Here is a 21,743-nt window from a genome sequence, read left to right on the forward strand (position 1 = left end):
TGCCAGTTTCAGGTAATTGCTCCTTTTCCTTACCATTTCAGATTAAGGGGTGGCTGTGGCCTCTTGCTGTTGGTAGCTCTGGAGTGCTTCTCCATCTCTTCTTGGTTTTCCTTACCTTGGCCACACCTTACAAATTATCCCTTCATTAAATCCTGTCCAATCATCACTTTAGAGTTTGCCATCCACTTCCTGCCAGGACCCTGAGATCTCCAGAACATCTGCCAATCTACTCGGGCCCCTAAGCAAGTGAGGACCTCTTTTCATCCCAATCCTCTATTCCTCCTATAGCAGGTAATGTCTGTTGCTTTGCCTTCCCCAGACTCCATTCAGTCTCTTCCTTGCATGGCAGCCAAACTTTCCATTAGAGAACCACCTCTCCTCATCTCTCAGGGCACAAGGTTTGGATGAGGCTGATCTCAGCACAACCCAGGATGAACATCTGATCTAAGTCAGTTCAAGTAGGCTTAATCTCAGGACTTCTGTTGCAACTGTGAGGGCAAAGAGGCTTTTATTCAGGTAGACAGGTAGGCCATAATGGAAAACACAAGCCTGGAACTGTTGGGCCAAGGATGAAAGCTTGCCTACATGTACACCAATGAAGTGGGCAGGGTGCAAAAAGATGGAGAAGCAGGCCTAGTATCATTATTTGGATCCCTGGATCCCACCATGGCTGAAGCTGATCCTTGGGTACTGTTCACTTTTCTTAAAAGTGATACATCCCTTTTTTGCTCAAGCTGAGGTGAGCTTTCTGTCATTTGCAATGAAAATATCCCCCACACAGTTGGAGGAAGTAAAAAGTAGAGAGTATTAGAGACTGTTGACTTCTAAAATGATGTCATCCTGATCTGCAGTATTGTTTTCATTGAGAACCCCAGCACATAGGTCATGAGAGGCTACCTATGGTTTTTGTTTATTACACTCTGGGTGCTACCACCATTTGCATTGTTCCTTTCATCCTTTGAAATCTGTGAGAGATGGGACAACACCAAATCAAACAACCCACCCTGTGTTGAACTCTGCGGCTGAGACTCAGGCATGAACTGGTGCAAACAAAGAACAATGGTGGAAAACAGCCTAATGCTGTGTTCAAGTATTATTTTCAAGTGCCGTTTGACTGGGCCTTCTCAGATGACATGGTTCAGTGGCAGAAAAGCTGTTTATTGCGACAATCATTATTCCCATTTACCGCCTATTACAGTGTGAGTCACTGGGAGGTCAGACTGTTCCAAAAGCCCAGTGTTCCTGAGCACTCAAGGTCAAGTTCAAGGGACAGCAATCAGGTATAGGAATAATGGCAAAAGCTCAATCCTTTGAAATGAAGAGAAGGGTTAACTCCCAGCAGAATGCTGCAAAGTGAGTTTTACTATCTTCAACATATCATGTAGCTTGGGAAAAGAAATCAGAGTGACAGTGTTAACATGACCCCAGGTCCTTTTCCACAGTAGCTGTCCTCCCTGAGAACAAAGATTAAATCTTCATTCATCCTTATACACCTCACCCCTGCCTAGTACCGTGCCTTGCACAAAATAGGTGCTCACAAATGATGACCTTCAGGGCCTGCTGGCTTAAGAATACAGATAAAATATAAGATAATATATCGAAAGAGCCCACACCTGGTAGTTGCTAAGGACTCCTTGCTGTTATTGCTATTATTTGTAAATGAATGCATCTACATTATTAATAAGCAGGTTCATGAAAACTCACAGAAACCCCCTTTCTAAGCAACCTTTTCCACTTCCTTACCTCACAAGGCAAAAGCTCCATTGGGCATTTGAGTTATTTTCCCTGACCTTCATATGTGTGACAAACTACGCATCTACTCACTCATTCATCCATTTGATAAACAATCTGTGACCACCTGTAATTTGCGAAGTCTTGGACTCTATGTCGGGGAATCAAAGCAGATTAGGACATAGTCCCCCATGTATAACACAAGCCTGCTAGAGATGGACAGGAAGTCCAAATAGCCTGTGAATGAGAGATCCAGCCTATGGAATGAGGTAACTGACTTCATGGTTGCAACAAGTGCTGGGGGAACCCGGGGGGGAAATGTCTACTCCTAGGGGAGCATTTTCCTTACCTTATCTGCAAGCCAGCCAAGATGCCTGATCTCTCGGCTCCCAGCAATGCCTGTTTTCCCCAGCTGCTCTCTGACCTCAGCAATCACTTGGGTCAGCAGATCACTAACATTGGAATGGATGGCACTGAACCAGGCCTGGGCAGTGGCTGAATCCTTGCTCCTTAGGATCACCGTGTGCTTAGCATCTGGAGAGTGGATTTCAAGCTGCCTAGAGAAGCAGAGAGAGAAGGGTTAGAATGTTTCCTGGTAGGTCATGCTTTGTCAAGTCCTGGGCCACAGAGGTGAATTAATTCTGTACTCTTACTTTTGGACTTTGTCAGCTTTGCATGGTTTATCTTAATGTTTCATTCATTCATTCATTCATTCATTCACCCATTTGTTCATCCACAAACATCCACTGAGTGCTTAGGCATTGGTCTAGATATTGGGGACATAGTTATTCAACCATCAGATCACCTGAATTAAGGATGTCTGGTTTTCCTATTATTCAGCTGACTGGCTTATCAATAGTATCATATCAAGACTTCCAAACTGTGAGCTGATACTAATTTGCTTTACCTCTCAATCCACAGAGGATTTTAATAATGTACACACATGCTTGCTGCTCCTGCAGAAAGTAGACTGAAATATCCAGCCACATGCTTAATCCTACTGCTCAGTGTTAATTGTGAATATTTAAGAACGAAAGATCACCAAACTTTGCATTCCTTAGGAATCCTGTCCGTGGCACACTTACCCACCATTTAATCCTTGGACATGTGTAATGAAGAAGCGAATGGGCCTAGGATGGGGTCACAGTGGGGGAGAGAGGCGCACTAAGAGCTCTTTTAAAGCCGAATAAGAAAAGAAAGCAAAAGTCAAACACCAAAGCTTACTCCGGAACTCCACATAGACCACCTGAGATACAAAGTGAGATCTGCATACTGTGACTGTGGTAAAAGAAGGAAGTTCTAGATAGATATTTTTTTGAAGTACTCCTAGATTAACATGACATTGCAAAAATAGTATATATAGACAGTATAATGGACTCTCCGTCCATTATACCCTACAATATCAAAACCAGGAAACTGACGTTGGTACAATGCAGGTGTGTGGTTCTATGTCATTTTATCACCTGGGAATCACAGCACTCAGAATACAGGACTATTCCAACCCCACAAATCCCTCCCTCCAGCTACCCCTGATAGTTACAGTGCTCTGCTCTCCACTGTCATCCCAAATCCCTGGCAACCATTAACCTGTCCTTCACACCTATACTTTTTAGACAGCTAATTTTTATTGCATTTATTCATTCAGGTATACATGCAAATAAATATTTTACATTCACTTTTGCATCAGAAAGATACAGGAATTGGGAAAATTCAAAACTGAATAAAAATGATCCATTTGTTATTTCATCCCTTAATTATTATGCTACCATGCATTGAATACTTACTATTTATATATGTATTTCTCCTAATATCCCTAGGACTGTTATTATTAATCCTATTTAATAGAAGAAAAAACTAAAGTTTGGAGGGAGAGAGAATTTACCCAAGGCCACACAGTGATGCTAGGATTCAAACCTATGTTGGTTAGGCTCAAAATCCCATCAATTTAGCTACTGTATTACAGTATCTCTCCTTTAGACGGGACAATACCCCATAGGGGGGCACTCATTTTCTTCCACAGCTGTCTGAAGTCTCATTCTCATGCTCAGTAGTGTCCTTAGCTCCTGAGTTTTGAAATAACAATATTGCAGATCACCTGAAAATCAGAAATCCCAACGCAACCTGGCCTTGTTAACATTCAAAACCAAACTTTTAGAGTGAGTAAACCGTTTTACTCATAAACTAAAATTGTAGGAAAGGAATGATTTAGAAAGTGGAATGTCTCTGGGGGAGTTTTAGCAAAAATTAACATTTTTTTTTTTGGTCAAAAATTTGCAAAACAAGACTCCTCACTAAGACTCCAAAGGTTTTTTTGTGATAAAACAGGGAATTCTTTAGGTGACATCTGTCCTCAGAAGAAAAAAATCTCATGCCTCTTGGGCACTTTTCAAAGAAATGGGAGGTAGTTCTTGCCCACAGTTCTCACTCTTCAGTAAAGTTACATAGCCAAATACCAACCAGGGTTCTCAAAAAGCATTAATGAGAGCTCAAAGCACTTTTCTTTTTCTTTTTTTCTTTTTTAAAGATTTTTACTTTATTTATTTATTTTTTTTAAGTAGGCTCTATGTCCAGCATCGTGGGGCTCAAACTCATGACACTGAGCTCAAGACTTGAACTGAGATCAAGAGTTGGACACCTCACCAACTGAGCCACCCAGGCACCCCAAGATTTTATTTTTAAGTTATCTCTACCCCCACATGGGGCTCAAGCCCACAACCCCCAAGATCAAGACTTGCATGCTCCACTGACTGAGCCAGCCAGGTGCCCCTCAGCATGCTTTTCAAATTATTCTAACATGATCTGTTATTCTAGAAATTTAAAACCTGCAACTATTTTATTTACAATATTTTCTTTTGAAGACGTGTATTTGTTTTTAAACAAATGATGATTTGGGAAGCCGCCACCCCCCAGGTGTCACACACATATATGCACATGATGCCAGCAAGGTAGAAAGGAAACAAAGAACATCTTTGTTGGATTGTCAGCCTACCCCCAGAGGAAAGCTGACTTGTAAACAAACGTACAGGCTAATGATACAGAGGCCTGTTTCTCCCGGGCCCTAACAGCATTTATCATCATTAATTTTTAAGTAAACTTTTTAAGTATAACCTACAGACAGAGAAGTGTACAAATCGCAGTGCACAAATGTACTTTTGCAAAGGGAATGCATTTGTGGAACCGCCACTCAGATCAAGGAACGGAACACTACACGCGTCCCAGAAGTTCTCTTCCGGCCCCCTTTCCAGCTATTACCGCCCCACCCCTCACCAAATCACCACTATTTCTACCACCACGAATTACTTCTATCTCAGCCAAAATGTGTGAGTTTTTGTTTTCATTGGCTGTTGTTGCCTGAAGTACAGGGAGGATCTTGGGCTATTTCTGGGGCAAACTAGCAGGTCCTATACTTTTAGTGGTGGTTCTCAAAGTGCCGCCGAGTGGCAGCAGCTGCACCACCCGGGGAACTTACTAGAAAAGTAAATTCTCGGATCTCACTATTTCTAACGTCATGGAATGGAAAAAGGATAACTTTGGGGAGAGCGGCATGAGTCTTCTGCAAGATCTTGGATGACTTGGGGCAAACCTGATACTCCATCCCCTGTGATCCCCTCTACCTCTGTTCTACCTAAAAGAGCCCAAGAGGCCCATGTTCAGGAGCATACGTTGATAGGAATTAGGACCATCACTAGAGCTACAAACATCTGCTAAAGCCCCTTTGTTTTCTCAATGCATGAGCCAACCAGCAACTGTGAGGGTGAAAGATTTTGCTGATAACATACTACAAAAGAACCATTCTCACATATTTCATGTAAGCCATTTTTTTAAAAGCAATTTCAACTCCAACAAGTACTTCATCCATTTGTAAATGTATGGAAGGAGACAAAGGTGAAGAAATGAAGTAAAAATAGGGGAGAGGCGGAGTGGGGAGAGGAAGAAAAGGATAATAAGAAAAACTCTAGGGTGGAAATGCTATTGTGGCTGGGTAGCTGAAGTCATTAAAGTCAGAGAACCACAAATGCATGATACAATGGAAGTTAAAAAGCACAGGACAGGGGTGTCTGTGGGGGGTTCAGTCAGATAGGCGACCAACTCTTGGTTTTAGCTCAAAAGTCATGATCTCTGGGTTGTGAGATCGAGAGCTCTACGTGGCGCTCTGTGCTGGGTGAGGGGCCTGCTTAAGATGCTCTCAGTTACCTCCCTTCCTCTTCTCTCTGTCCCTCTCTCTCTTAAAAAAATAATAATAATAAATAAAATCTTGAAAAAAAAAAAAGCACAGGGCAGAACAGTGAGAGTAGTGTGGTATCAATGATGTCAAAGTGATTTTTATAGATGCTTGTGACTGTGGAGACTATGCTGAGAAATGTATCCAGGTGGGTTCAATGAGGAGGGAAATTGAGCAACACGAAGACAAGATTAGAAAGGAGACTTCACTGTTTCACATTCTGTCTTCTGAATTTTGTTCCATGTATGCATTGTGTACTCACTGTACTGGAATGGCAGAGAAGGAGGAGGAGGAGGAGGAGGAAGGGCAGGTGGATCGGGCTGCAGGTTAAAACAACTTGTCTCAAATCCAAGCTCTGTCACTTATGAACTATATATACTCTCTTATGACCATCTGTGATTCCTTCTGCCCAGTTTCCATTCCCCCTTTCTGGAAACAGGCTTTACCCCCATTCTCAGCCTCAATGGTTTGGGGGTTCAATGGTTTCAATGTTGTAGGTGTGATCTAATTTGGGTCATGGAGATTTGGCCCAGGATTTCTGTAGGAGTAATTGTTAAGGAGATGTTTTTTCCTTACCACATCTGCTGAGGGGTCAGATAAAATCATGGATTTACTGAAGGCCATCTTGCCATCAAGAGGGGAGGGCCTGCCTGCAAATGAAGCCAACGCTGAGGAAAACAGAGCCGAGAGTGCTGGATCCAGCCATATCTGACACACAGCATACCCTTGTACTTTTCTCAAATAGGTTTTTGCATAAACCTATTTGAATTGGGTTGTCAAATACAACTGAAAGTCCTGACTCATTGACCACAAATAGGTCACATAATTTCTATGAGCCTTGAGTATCTTTTTACCCTGTATAATAGGGGTGGTGCTGGTGATGATAATGATGATGAAGTGATAATGATGATTACAATGGAAGTGATAATAATAAAAACTTCACGGGGTTACTAGAGCATCAAATGAGATAATAATTGTGAAAGTGCTTTCTGACTTGCAAATCCTGATATTAGCAGGTGCCATTTATGCTTTTGGCATTTTAAGACTCTTCTGTTGGCTCAGTAACTGGGAAAAGGCACTATATTAGTGAATACAATGCTTTTGAATTGTCTGCACATATGAGCACATACAAGCGAGTTAGTTCTTTCCTAACTACACCATTAATAGAGAAACGAGGCATGCACAGTGAAACAAAATCCTAATAAATCTCGAGTTACAAAATGGAGCTGGAAACATGCAGTGATTTCTTAATACATACACAAAGAGGGGCGCCTGGGTGGCTCAGATGGTTAAGCATCTGCCTTCGGCTCAGGTCGTGATCCCAGAGTCCTGGGATCAAGCTCCGCATCGGGCTCCCTGCTCGGCGGGAAGCCTGCTTCTCCCTCTCCCACTCCCCCTGCTTGTGTTCCCGCTCTCGCTATGTCTCTCTCTCTGACAAGTAAATAAATAAAATCTTAAAAAAAAAAAAATACATACACAAAGATATGTTGTGCCTATATGTGAGTGTTCAAGAAAACTCACAGGTGTTTAGCATGTGTTGGGTGTCCCTGTCCCCAGGAAGCTCACCATGTCCATAGTAGGATGAACAGTATCATTCCAAATTCATGTCTGCCCAGAACCTCAGAATGTGACTGATTTGGAAATAGAATCTTTGTGGAAGTAATTAAAGTGAGGATGGGGATGAGATCCTTATTCCATTCATCTACCCACTGAATTAGTGTGGGTCCTAAATCCAAGGAGGTGTCATTCTAAGAGACAGAAAAGACACGGAGATCCGGAGAAGAAGGCAATGTGAAGATGGACATAGAGATTGGAGAGATGCATCCACAGCCAACGATTGCCAAAGATCGGCAGGTACCAGAAATTAGCACAGAGGCAGGGGATGGTTTCTCCCTCAAAGCTCTGGAAGGAACCAGCCCTGCCAACTCCTTGATTTCACACTTCTGGCCTCCAAAACTGAGAGAGAAGAAATTTCTGTTGTTTTAAGTTTTCCAGTTTGTGCCCGCTTTGTTACGGCAGTCCTAGAAAACTAATACACTGTGTAACTATCTTCTTGCGCATAGTTGAATGGGAACTGCATTAATGTGTAAAACACACAGATGCTGGAGGTAACTCGTAAGATGCAGATCACTTAGGACTATGGCAATCAGGCTTCCACTTCAACATACATTGGACTTAAACAGTCTTCTCCTTGGCAAAACAACAACAACAACAACAACAAAATACCCTTACCCCCACCAGCATTCAATTCTATAACCAGAAAGAAAAAGGAAACCCTCCTGAAATGAGGGACATAGATAAAGCAGTCGGAAGCATGCAGGCCCACAGTAGGCCTTGCTCAGTCCATCACAGTGCCTTCTACTTCCCTCCTGGCATTAAAAAAAAAAAAAAAAAAAAAAATCTAGTCGACCTCCTTGCTAGCTGATGAGTCCTGCATTTCTGGAACCGGGAAAGAGGAGGGAGGGAGCGAATAAAGGAGCAATAAAGTCAGGACAGCTGAATGGAGCTATTTCTAGCAGGCCAGTCTTTTATAACTCCTATTTTGTTCCCCAGTTGAACTGACCACTGCTTGATGAATTGTGTTTATCTGTAGTTCAGCGATAAAGTTCTCTTTTAATTCCCTGCTGAATGGAAATATTTAGGGCAATGCCACAGCTGTGTTTATTCTCACACTCTACCACAGTTATGTAAATACTGCCTATGGAACTCTTTCTGATAAAGGCCCAAACCAACCCCGAGGAATTACACACTCACTCGAGCTGGCTGCCAAGACGGGCAGTTTCGATCCAGCTTGGCACAGCCGGTGAATGATAGCACAGCTTCTCGGAGATCATTTGGCAAACGTCGCAATAAAAGAGTAATTTTCTTACCCTCTTACTCTTTTAAAGACTCCCGCTGAGACAAATAATATTTTCCCAGAATTCTCTACTCACCCTGTTCAGAGACACGAGGCTGCTACATAAACCTTGAAGCCTCCCGACGCAAAATTAATAAATAAAGCCTGCAACCTGGCAACAAAGGTTTCCCGTGACCTTTCCCCTCCAAGGTGAGGCTGGAGGAAACACAGATGAAGGTAGTCGGGAGTGGAAGGCCTGCGGGCTTGCAGCAACCACTGGGAATGGAGGGGAATTCAAACCACGTGGTTCCTGGTCATTATGGTTGCTCCCAGTTCCATGAACCTGTGATTCCCAAGGCTGATGCAAAATATTTTCCCACAAACAAATGTATGGCACACCATTTATAGTGGCTATCTCTACATAGTTGAATTTTGAGGTATTTTTATTTCCACCTTTCTGCTTTTCTTGAATTTCTAAACTTTTTGCAATGTAATCAAAGATGAGGAAGAAAGTTGTTTTTTTTTTTTAAAGATTTTATTTTTATTTATTATTTATTTGAGAGAGAGAATGAGAGAGAGCACATGAGGGGGGGAGGGTCAGAGGGAGAAGCAGACTCCCCGCCGAGCAGGGAGCCCGATGCGGGACTCGATCCAGGGACTCCAGGATCATGACCTGAGCTGAAGGCAGTCGCTCAACCAACTGAGCCACCCAGGCGCCCGATGAGGAAGAAAGTTTAAGAAAAGGAATGTTTGCACCCCTTTTCACTAGGAAAAATAGCTTTATGTAGACAAGAAAACATCACAGAAAAAATTAGAAAAAAAAAATGGATTCTTTTTTTAAATCCTCAAATTGGTTGTAACTAAAAGACTTCAAAAGAAAGAGATAAGAGATCTGTATTTACAATATTCATAATGAGGAGGAGAACTTGTCCTGTAGGGATGAAAACTCCACCACCGCACGTGTTCACTTTCCTCATTTTGTCCCTTCCACCAGCCTATGAGGTGAATGGTATTAGTGTGTCTAATTTCCAGATGAGAAGTTGGCACCTCAGGCTAGCTTGTTCACTCTTCCACTCAGTAAGAGACAAAGCTGGAACTGGATCCCTAGCACGTCTGACTGCACAGTCTGCGTCTTAATCATTATGCTCCACTGAGTAGGATGTTTGTAGAAGGTGGTCTGTTGCTTACAAGAGTAGAGAACATTTTTCATCTTGGTTGCTGCTCAATATCTTTCAGACACCCTTCCTGTGTATTTGGAAAGTTTTCCAAATTATGAGTTGAGCTTCCCCCATGGTAGAAGCCAGAATTCGAGTTCCCTTGTCTTTCTTGCTGCTAGGGCTCAGAGCCACTCACTCAAAATGGCAAGGACGCACCGTGAGAAAGTAGCTGTGTATGGAATCCCTCTTTTGGCAAGTATGGCGGCGGAAGCATCCAGCTCTAAATGGGAGCTTGGCCAGTCCCGAGTTGTTACTGGTGCAAGCTAAGGAAGTTGTGCGAACTGTAGCATGGTTGTTAAGTGGCAGCAAGAGCGGGATTTCTTCTAGAACAGCATTCTCAATGTGGATGGGTGTTGAGCTTAGCCTGCCTCTCTGAACTCTTCGGGAAATATGTGAGCACTCTCATATCCTCAGCCAGAGTTGATTCTATTGCCCGAAACTACAATCCCCTGCTAAGAATGCAGATTTTGGAATCCAGCTGCCATGATGGGAGCTAATGAGATCACCTAAGGAATATGTCAAGTGCGAGCAGTGAATAGAAAAGGAGCCAGAAAAGGTGTTCTGCTATTTTTCACAAAATCCCACTTCAAAAACAGGTCATGCATGATATAGTATTCTACTAGGCTCTGAGGGAACCTGACGATATCTCTCATGTTGGCTAGCTTTCAGTTTTTCAGTAACACATAAATTTACAAAATATGTGAAGAATTTCAGCACTTTGACTTTCCTAGGGGAATGATATCATTATCAAAGTTTTAGAAGAGGAGTCAGCTAATGTCAAACTAGAGAAAACATTTTGTTTTTCCACTACAGACTTCATCTGTACCTCACAGAAAACTCTGTGAATTGACCTAGCTCAACTGATTTTTTTTTAGCCATTTAAATATACAATGTGCTATGCAGGTCAAATAAATTTACATTCGTCTCTAGATTCTTAATATCCTACACTGACAGCATAAACAGTCCATCCCAGAGTCCAGTCCAGAGCATAGCATTTGCAGTCCGAATATCTATTTTTGCTTCTTCCGAATTAGATTATTTTGGGCTGGAGTTAGCAAATAAAAATATAGGATGCCCAGCTAAATCTGAATTTCAAATAAACAGCCAATAGTTTTAAGTGTTAAGTATGTCTTGCGCAATACCTAGTGGTAGAAATGGTAAAAAGTACATGGATTAGAAAGTGTATAGAAAATAAAACTGATAGGACTTCATGATGGATTAGCTTTGAGGGATGGGGAAGAGGGGAGTGTCAAGGAGTTTTCCGGCTTAGACAGCTGAATGAATGACAGTGTCTCTTACTAAGATAAAAAATTGAAAATGATTTGGCAAGAAACATGAGTTTGGGTAAATATCTCCACCTTCACTTAGGTATCTTGTAATAACCTCAAACTTGTAATGTATACATAGACTCAAGAGTCTGTCTCTTCTATGGCTATTTTATTTTCACGGAATCAACATCTTCCAATAATCCAGGTTGGATGACCCAATCGTTCTTGATGTCTCCTGTCCTCTTCTCCCAGGATCCATTCAGTCTCCAAGTTTTATCAGTATTACCTCGGTGGTATCTACCTTCAGAAGAGATGGCCAGACTGTAAATTACAAGTTTTCTCAGCGGAGCTAGGGTAAACACTGGTCTAGGATGGGATGTGAGTTTTACTTTGTAGGCCAACTTTGATCAAATGGTAACAGTTGCCTGAAATGATATTAAAAAGAGCCTGAGGTCTCATTCTAGACTCAGTGAGAAAAAGTAGCATCATCATATATTGACATCTGCCATGGATATGGTTGTGGGGATTGGCAGCACTCATGTTGTCTATTTGATATTTCTAGAAAGCATTTTGAAATGTAGCTCTCACATGTAGCTCCTGATGGCCCCAAGCTTGGAGACAGTCGTGGCTTTCCGTCATCCAATAATTTCTCTCTCAAGGCTTATCCCTTCATAGTTTATCTCTCCCTCTAGACTATAAATTCCTTGAGGGTATGATATATATTATGTTAATATCCCCCTATTGCCTGACCTAGAGGGGCATAACCCATAAGTTTCTCCTGGGCTAAGTGAATGGATGGCTCCGTCTATTACTAAAAGTTTGTCCAGACTCGATGGTGGCTCCCTTTCTAACTTCTTGTCAAAGTTCTTTAACTGTCTCCTTTTACATTGTGCTTTTCCCTTACTACACATTAACCCTTTCAGTCTTGAATAATGAAATTTAATTCTATGGTATAAAGTGCTTCAGTTCTACATCGTAAGATTTATTTAATGTATTTAAATAAATAAAGTCAAACATGTTTTAATGTCCCAGAAGGACAGTTTCCATGGATAATGTGCGATAGTAGTCAACTCTGAAGTGTTTAGTTTATTTCATATTATCTTGTTTATCAGACAATTTGTCATACATAATTTTCTTGGGCTAAAATGGTCCATTTGTGATCTTGCCAGCCATATCCAGGGTGGACGTAAAAGGAGGCAGACTTGTAAATTTGTAAATCAGGGTCAAGAGATGACACAACATAGAGCAATAAGGAATACTTCTATCTGAGAGGTCAGAACAGAAGTGGATGCCGTTTAATTCATTTCTGTCTGACTCATGGACAAAATTACAAGATGGCTTGTCACTCGCTAATTAATCAATTATTTTTCGAGTGCCTAGTACCTAGCCATGGCATGAAGCACATGAGGGGAAGGGAACTGAACGTCGATATGGTTTCTGTGATCCCTGAGATTACAGTCTAGCAATCTTGGACAGGCACACACTTTCTTAAATTTTCAAATAACATGAAAAATTCCTACCATGAAAGAATAATTTGTATCTGTTTTAGGAACAATCTTTTATTCAGTTCTTAATAAACTAAGCAATAATTCACCACTGTGAAGTCCGCAGCTGCTTATATATAGTAATAGTACTTCACCAAACCCGAGATATTGCTCATCTGTTCTGTTTTAATTTCTACTAAGTCTTTTTAAGGAGGGAGGAGAAGAAAAGGGGAGAAGGACAAAAGCACTGTTTCTCCAGTGCCCCTATATAGAGAAGGATGTGCTACCGGTGGAAGGCCATTAAGCCATTAATATCCTTCAACAAGGATTATTAGTAGCCACCACCCAGCAGAGAAGAGGGCCCCGTGAGAACGGTAAAGATGAGGCAAAAGTTGGATGAGACGACAAGGATCTGAATAGGCTCTACCACGTGAAGGGACTAGACTAGCCATGGAAATGGGGTTCAGAAAAGTGGAAAAGACCATAGGCAATTTTAGTTAGCATGGGAGGGGGCACTAGATGAAGAGGGGAAGCAGAAACCAAAATGATCCTAGTTAAATGGATGAACAGATGAATGATCAAAGACGGAATTAGCAATCCAGAAAGAATTTAGAGGTCATTTACCCCAACCACTCATTTCAAAGGTGAAAAATCTCTAGGGAGGAGAAGTGATTTATTTATCCAAGGTCACACCTGCAGGTAGTAGTATTATTGAACCTAGAATCCAGAATTCCTAACAATGATGTTTATCCAAGTTCAGAGGATGGACACACAGAGCTCATGCGCTGGAGGCCAACTTACCTTTCTTTACAATTTTCCAGGGAGCTGGTCCTGAATTTGGGGCCAGTACCTCTTTCTGCATTTGAAACAGTCACTGTAATACTTTGTACATATTTCACTGTCAAAGTATTTATGGAAATGACAGCTTCATAATTACTTTCTCTGTGAAGCCTTTGCTCAAAGACATGTTCACCTCTTTTGTAGATAGCAATAATCATTTCATTACTTGAAGGATTTAAACAAGCACAAACAAATCAGCTATGCACAAAATTGCTATTTTTAAAAAATCTATATCTGATCTAGACAAGTTTTAAATTGTCATGCAATTCTGTACTGGTTGCAAGAGAAGGTGCAAATCAGAATAATGCTAATGATCATCCCAAGTCTCAAAAGGTCACGCTACATAAAATTCAATCTTCTTCATTCTTACAGTAAATGCCAAGGTGCCAAACAAGTTGGGAAGAGAGTCAACCTCTCTGTGAAGGAGCAAAGATGCGGGTTAGATTTGTTTAATTTTGTTTTGACTTTATTAGTTTTATTTTTTTCCTTAAAGAAAATATGTGTTAAAATAGTAGAACGGAAACGTTGTTACACATGAAGGAAATCTACTTAAAGCTTTCTGCTTCTTGAAATGAGGTGCACGGGGAGGAGGAATGGGGGGGGTGGGCAGGCCATGGAGGGGAGAGGAGAATGCCCTGATTCTGTGGTTGCTACAGGAAGAGCTGAGCTCCTGGGCTGGTCAGAAGCCTGCCTCTGTCTATAGCATTCCAAACATGTGTTCCCTCCAGATGTGCCAGTCAATTGATTGAACTTTCTATTTTCAGCTTTGTACCTTTGGGCAATCTGCATGAGGGCTGCTTATCAATTAGCCTGGACTGCTTTTACCAAGATTTCAAGATACCCCCTGAAAAAAAATAAAAAAGAAAAGAAACCAGATACTTATGTGGGGCAAGTACAGATAACCTTAATCACATCTGAATCATTCATTCAAAAATACTTATTGAATGCTTCCTCTCCGCGGGGCAGTCTGCTGGGTCTAGGGACACTGAGTCCAACGACATAGCCGTGGCCTTCGAGGAGCTCACTGTCCATGGGGCTAAGGGAGTGGCTGGTAGACAAGCGCCCAGTGATTGCTCTCCAGGACAGGCCACATAATACAGTGGTTAGAATGTCGTTAACGGAGTCAGTTGGCCTTGGTCTCTGCACTGGCTCTGAGCTGAGCTTTCTCGAGTGAAGAACTCAACCTGTTTGCATCCTAGTGTCTTCACCTTACAAACAGGAGTGGGCTGAGTTATAACAAATATAACCCCTGGAACAGTGATAATCCTAAAGCTTAATTATTTTAAACATTTTTTTATTTAAATTCAATTTAGTTATCATATAGTGTATTCTTAGTTTCAGGTGTAGAGTTCAGTGATTCATCAGTTGCATATGACACCCAGTGCTCAAGACATCGCATGCCCTCCTTAATGCCCATCACCCAGTTACCCCTTCCCCCCTCACCCACCTCCCTTCCAGCAACCCTCAGTTTGTTTTCTGGAGTTAAGAGTCTCTTATGGTTTGCCTTCCTCTCTGTTTTTACCTTGTTTTATTTTTCCTTCCTTTTGAAGGAAGAGGGTAAATTGGCTAAATCAAAAAGGAGGAGGAATAGCCAAGGGGAGTAACCCAGGGAGAGGGGCAGCCTGAGCAAAGGACCGAAGGGGAAAATTGCATTGCACATTATGAAAACTGTGTATAGTTCTTTAATGGCTTAGAAAAAGTTTAGGGGAGAGGTAGACAAGGAAGTGGGAACACAAACGCGAGAGTCCAGTGAGGACACACCAACAGAATTTCATTTACGCAAGTGATGTGATCAAGCCGTATTTTAGTGAGATCACACTGGGAAGATGGGACTGGAGGGGACAGAGACTAGAGGCACGGAGACTGGCCAGGATATCTCTGCAGTGACAGGGGTGGCAGCAGTAGAAATGCAAAGGAAAGACCACATTAGATATTAAAGGTTAAACTACAGCAGAGTAAGAAGAGCGTTCTCTTGTGACCATCTAATTTACGAATTAATACTTGTATCTTTGGGAAAACATGTCCTCCAAATATCGAATTCAAAAATACACGTGCATGGATGCAAGAGTCTGTTAGGCATGGGAGGAGGCAGTGGGATACAAAGATAAGCTGGATGTAGTCCAAGCCATTTATAAAAGCCTAGTGAGGGGGATGGTACCAAAATAATTATAATACAGGGCACAACAGGTGTCCATTAGAGAAGCATAGAGTATCCAAGGGAAGCATGTTGGAGGGTAAGGATCAGGAAATAGTTCAGGAAGAGAAAGGCATTGAGAAGGGGCTCATGGAATAAAGGATTTTGACAGGTGGGGAATGAAGGGAGGGCATTCCAGTTTGTGGGGACCATCCATGACCAGGGACAGAGATGCTAAGGGTGTTAAAGAATAGCAAATAGTCCAGTTTTTCTTAAAAACTATTTCTATAACTGCACTGATTTTTTTTAACCGTGTTGCTAAGATATAACTGACAGACAATGAACTGGGCTTTCAGTATGTAGTAAGTGTAGACATATGTATACCCACCATGGTGACACTTCTTCCCTCTATTTCCCTTACTAGAGCTTAGTTTGCATTATCTAGAATTTTAATAAATGGAATTATTTAGTATATATTCCTTTTTTCTACACAGTATAATTATTTTGAGATTCATACATGTCGTAGCATGTGTCAATAATTCATTCCCTTTTATGACCAAGCAGTAACCATTGTACCATACACCCCTGTTTATCCATGCACTTCTTGATAGACATGTGGGTTCTTTCTAGTTTTTGCTTATTACAAATAATGGTGCTAGGAACATCTGTGGTTTTTTTATGGATACATGCTTTCATTTCTCTTGGGTAAATAGCTGGGAGTAGAATTGCTGATTCATACCATAGGTGTGTAATATTTTAAGGAATTACCAAACTGTATCAAAGTGGTTGTAACAGGGCGCCTGGGTGGTTCAGTCAGTTAAGGGCCCGGCTCTTGATTTTGGCTCAGGTCATGGTCTCGGGGTCCTGGGATCGAGCCTCATGTCGGGCTCCGCGCTCAGCTGGAGTCTGATTGATATTCTTTCTTTCCCTCGTCCTCTGCCCCTCCCCCCACTCATGCTCTCGCTCTTTCTCTCTCAGATGACTAATTAAATAAAATCTTTTTTAAAAAAGTGATTGTACCATTTTTCATTCCCATTCAGCAGTGGATGGAGGTTCTAATTCTTCCACATCTTTGTCAACACTTGATATGATCAGTGTTTTTAATTTTAGCCAAATTAAATTGCATCATGGTATCACACTGGTTTTACTTTACGTGTCTGTAATGACCGATGATGTACATCTTTTCTTGTGCTAATTTCCTATCCATCTATCTTCTATGGTGAAGTGTCTTTATGAATTTTTGCCCTTTTTTTAAAAAAAAAGGTATTATTGCTTTTTTCTTACTGAATTTAGAGAGCTTATATATATATATATATATATGTATGTATATATTCCGGATATAGGTCCTTTATCAGATACATGCTTTGCAAATATTTTCTCCCAGTCTGTGGCTTGTGTTTTCATTCTCTTAAGAATAAGTTTTAATTTTAATGAAATCCAATTTTTCAACATTTCTTTATGGATTGCGATTTTGGTGCCTGCCATATATAGAATCTCTGACTGACCCAAATCCACAAATGCATTCTCTTATGTCTTCTTCTAGAAGTTTGATAGTTTTAGGTTTTACATTTAAGTTGATGACACATTTAAACTAGTTTTTGTATAGGGTATAAGGCACGGATTGGAAGCTCTTTTTTTTTTTCCATCTGAATATCCCATTTTTACCGAACTACTCACAATAAAGACTATTCTTCCTCTACTGAATTGCCTTTGTACTTCTCTTGAAAAATCAGTTGCGTATCTATGCAGGAGTCTTCCTGGACTCCGTATTATGTTCCATCAACCAATTATCTATCTTGGTGTCACTATCCCACTTTTTTGATGACTGTAAACTTTATAAAAACTCTTGAATGATATGGTGTGAATCATCCAACATTGTTTTCTTCAAAGCTGTTTGGCTATTTCTATATGCATATTCTATTTGCATTTCCATATGAATTTTTTAATCCATTCTCCAGTTTCTATAGGAAAAAACCTGTTGTGATTTTGATGAGTATGGCAATGCACCTATAGATTAATGAGGGGAGAGATGTCTTCTCAACAAAACAGAGCCAATCTTTTCTGTAGGCCCATATTTCTATTTGGCATCATTTTCTTTCTGCCTGAAGGACTTTCTTTAGCATCCCTTGTACAGGCCTGCAGGTAACGAGTTCTTTCAGCCTTTGTATGTCAGAAAAAGTCTTTATTTTACCTTAATTTCTGAAAGATATTTTCACTAAATATAGAATTCTAACTTAACACTTGTTTTTTTCTTGCAGTACATGGAACAATCTTGTTTGACTTTCTCATTTGCATTGCTTCTAAGGAGAAATAAGTTGCTGTGTTGGTTTACTCAGGCTGCTATCACAGAGTAACATGGACTGGGTGGCTTATAAACACAAATTTATTGCTCATAGGTCTGCATCCTGGGAGGTCCAAGTTCAAGGCTCCAGCAGATTCCGTGTCTGGTGAGGAGAAAGGTCATCTTCTCTTTGCACTCACCTGGTGGAAGGGACCAGGAATTTCTAGCACCTCGTTTAAGGACGGTAACCCCATCATGAGGGCCCCACCCTCATGACCTGAACACCTCCCAGAGGCTCCACCTCCTAACACCATCACACTGAGGATTAGGTTCCAACATATGAATTCGTGGGGGAGGGGATACAAACATTCATCTATAGCAGTTGCCTTTTCTTTGTTCCTTTCTATGTAATGTGTCTTTTTTCTTTGGCAGCTTTTAAGCTTTTCATCACTGGTGTTGAGCAATTTGATAATAATGTGCCTTGGTGTCCCTTTTCTACATGTTTCTTGTATATAGAATTTATTGAGCATCTATGGATTTGTGGGTTTATAGTTTTTATCAAATTGGGACAGTTTTCAGCCAATTTTTCTTTGAAAGTTTTTCTTCCTCTGCCCCCTTTGAGGACCCAACTATAGGTATATTAGGCTGCTTGACTTTGTACCATAGCTCACTGATTCTCTGTTCATGTCTTTAAAATTTTAACTATCTTCTCTGTTTCTATTACTGGGTCTCTTCTGTTATTAATATCATCCAATGTATTTTTCATTTCACATAATGTAATTTTCATCTCCAAGAGCTTGATTTGGATCTTTTTTGTATCTTCCATGTCTTTGGCTAGCTTTTTGAATGTATGGAATACAGTTACATGAACTGTTTTAATGTCCTTTTTGGCTAATCCTAATATCTGGGTCATTTCTGGGTCAATTTCAATTGGTTCTCCTCTTCATCAGGAAACATATTTTTCCTCCTTCTTTGCATGCCTGCTAATGTTTTAGTAGATGCCAGACATTGCGAATCTTATCTTGTTGAGTGCTGGATATGTTTATAGTCCTAAAAATATTCTTGAGTGTTTTTTGTTTGTTTGTTTTGTTTTGTTTTTTTTCCAGGGCACAGTTAAGTTACTTGGAAATCATTTTATCTTTTTAGGTGTTGTTTTTAAGGCTTGTTAGGTAGAACTAGGGTGGTGTTCCATCTAGGATGAATTCTGTCCCTCCGTGCACTCTGTACTCTGTCTACTCCTGTGAATCATGACATTTTCCAGTCCCACCTCAGGACAGGCATTATTCCCGGCCTTATGTGAGTGCTGAGCAATGCTACCTCTAATCCTTTGGGGCAGTTTTTCCCTTGGTCTCTCGCAGTTTGCTCATACGCATGCTGATCAGTACTCCGCTCACCTTGAGGGGATCCTCTTCAAATCTCCAGAATCCTCTCTGTGCAGCTCTCTCCTCTCTACTACCTGCCTGCCTGTGGCTGCTAGCTGTGTTGGTCTTCCTGGACTCTCTCCTCCCTGTCTTCCCAACTGAGGGGGCCTTTCAGGCTCCACTGGGGTGCTCTGTCCCTGTGCCATTGCCCAAAAACTCTCTTAAGGCAGAAAGCTAGGGCAATCTCAGGGACTGTCTTGTTGCCCATCTCTCAGGAACCACTGCCTGAAATCCAAGGTCTCAAGCACGTTTCACGTGCGTTCGGTTGTTTCAGGTAGGAGGGAGGATAAATCTAGTTCGGGTTACTCCGTTTTGCTCAAAGTGGAAGTCTTGTACCTTGTCCATCAATAGAAGTCTTTAAGATAAAGTCTTTTCAGCATGATAGTCTTCATGATGAAGGCATTATGGCATTTACCATCACTGATGTATTAAGGGACAGATTAGACCATACTCACTTCATGTCAGTTCAAAGGCATTTATAAGCTACTGTGTTTATAAAGATGAACCTGCCCAGAAGGGGCTCTGCCTTCCTGGCATCAGTGTCCAGATACAGCAAACAACTTTGGAAGGAACCGATTATCGGGCTTGTATATTATCCGTGCTCTTAACACTCCCTCTTTTTGAATGGCGCCTGCCAACACCATCACTACTTATGCAAAAAGGACAGCTGGAGGAAATAAGAACCTCGAGTCACAGGATTCTGCTAATTTTAAGCAGCCCTTAGGCTTAGACTTAGGGGCAGAAGTTGAAACTCTAGAGGGAAATGGTTTATGCTGATGAGCTGTTGACTTCTCTAGTTCATGCTATGACTCCGCTCCCATAACCAGGATAGAAAGCTGGCTCTACTTCAGATAGGAGGAGATAAAGCCTTAAATGTCCCCCTGCCTCCAAGAATTTCAGGGACCAAAGCAGGCTGGGGTAAAGGTATAAGGTTGATGACATCAAGGAGTTGGATTACATATGACCATCTCCACAGTGCTTCCAATTTTGAGATGAGCATTTCATAAAAGTCATTCGAAGCAATATGTTGACCTTTCATGAGCTGGAGCAGCTGATGTTTTGCCTGGATCTGAGCCAGGGTGGGTTCTATTCTAAATGAGAAATCAGTTATCCCATCTGCGCTGAAGGAACTTTTCCTCATCATTTGTTTTTTTTTTTTTTTTTAAAGATTTTTATTTATTTGACAGAGAGAGATATAGCGAGAGAGGGAACACAAGCAGGGGGAGTGGGAGAGGGAGAAGCAGGCTTCCCGCCGAGCAGGGAGCCCGACGTGGGGCTCAATCCCAGGACCCTGGGATCATGACCTGAGCCGAAGGCAGACGCCCAACAACTGAGCCACCCAGGTGCCCCCCTCATCATTTGTTAAAGCTTTATTTCCAAGGCACTGGGTTAATTTAATTAATTTTCCCAACACCACCCCCTCCTTAATAAATTCCTCACACCTGTGGATTCACTAGGAAATTGAATTTCAGCTCTAGAAAACAAACCAAAAAAAAAAAAAAAAAAGGACATTTGACTAAAGGAGGAGAGATTAGTTTGGTGAAAGCCCAGTGATCGAGTCAAAATGAAAGTGCCTCTCAAACTGTAATGAGATGGATCATATTATAAGGCAGACTCTGGTTCAACAGGCCTGGAGTGGGGCCTGAGGTTCAGTATCTCTCACAAGCCATCAGGTGATACATTGCTGCTTGTTGTCTATAACACACTTTGAGTCACAAGGAGCTGGAAGATACTGAGACCTCATTCATGTTTCATTTTTCTACTACGTCACTGTCTTAACCTGGGAACCTTCTCAATTGAGCTTCAGTTTACTCTGATATAAACTGCTCTCTATGGTTCCTTCCAGATCCTAAAAATGTATCATGTTCCCGAAAGTACAGGTCTAGCTTCCCTGTACACATGAATTCATGCATTCTATTGGCAGACGTGCATTGAACACCTACTATGTGTCAGGCATTGCATAAGGTCCTGGCTATTAAGTATGCACTAGATCAAACCCCTGCAAAAAGGCATCAGTTCAGAGAGAGAAGCAAGCAATGATAATGTGAATGTCATGCATGCTATCAAGCTGCTTCAGCAATGGTTGTTAGGAGTACACAGACGTGGGCGCCTGGGTGGCTCAGTCGGTTAGGCGACTGCCTTCGGCTCAGGTCATGATCCTGGAGTCCCGGGATCGAGTCCCGCATTGGGCTCCCTGCTCGGCGGGGAGTCTGCTCCTCCCTCTGACCCTCCCCCCTCTCATGTGCTCTCTCTCTCTCTCTCATTCTCTCTCTCAAATAAATAAAATCTTTAAAAAAAAAAAAGATAGA

At 41.5% G+C, this 21,743-nt stretch overlaps 1 protein-coding gene across 1 annotated transcript in view; it reads right to left on the reverse strand.

Moving 5' to 3' along the window:
- The window catches only part of SNTB1 (syntrophin beta 1), a 210,963-nt gene that overhangs the window by 85,918 nt on the left and 103,302 nt on the right, over positions 1-21,743 (reverse strand). Inside the window, exon 3 of the mRNA XM_081816469.1 lies at positions 2,081-2,288. Within this exon, the coding sequence (XP_081672595.1) occupies positions 2,081-2,288 (208 nt within the window). The remainder of the gene's footprint in view (positions 1-2,080; positions 2,289-21,743) is intronic.

This window comes from Leptonychotes weddellii, chromosome 4 (assembly GCF_054177405.1).
Source record: "Leptonychotes weddellii isolate Sample4059 chromosome 4, ASM5417740v2, whole genome shotgun sequence".
NCBI classification, from domain to species: Eukaryota; Metazoa; Chordata; class Mammalia; order Carnivora; family Phocidae; genus Leptonychotes; species Leptonychotes weddellii.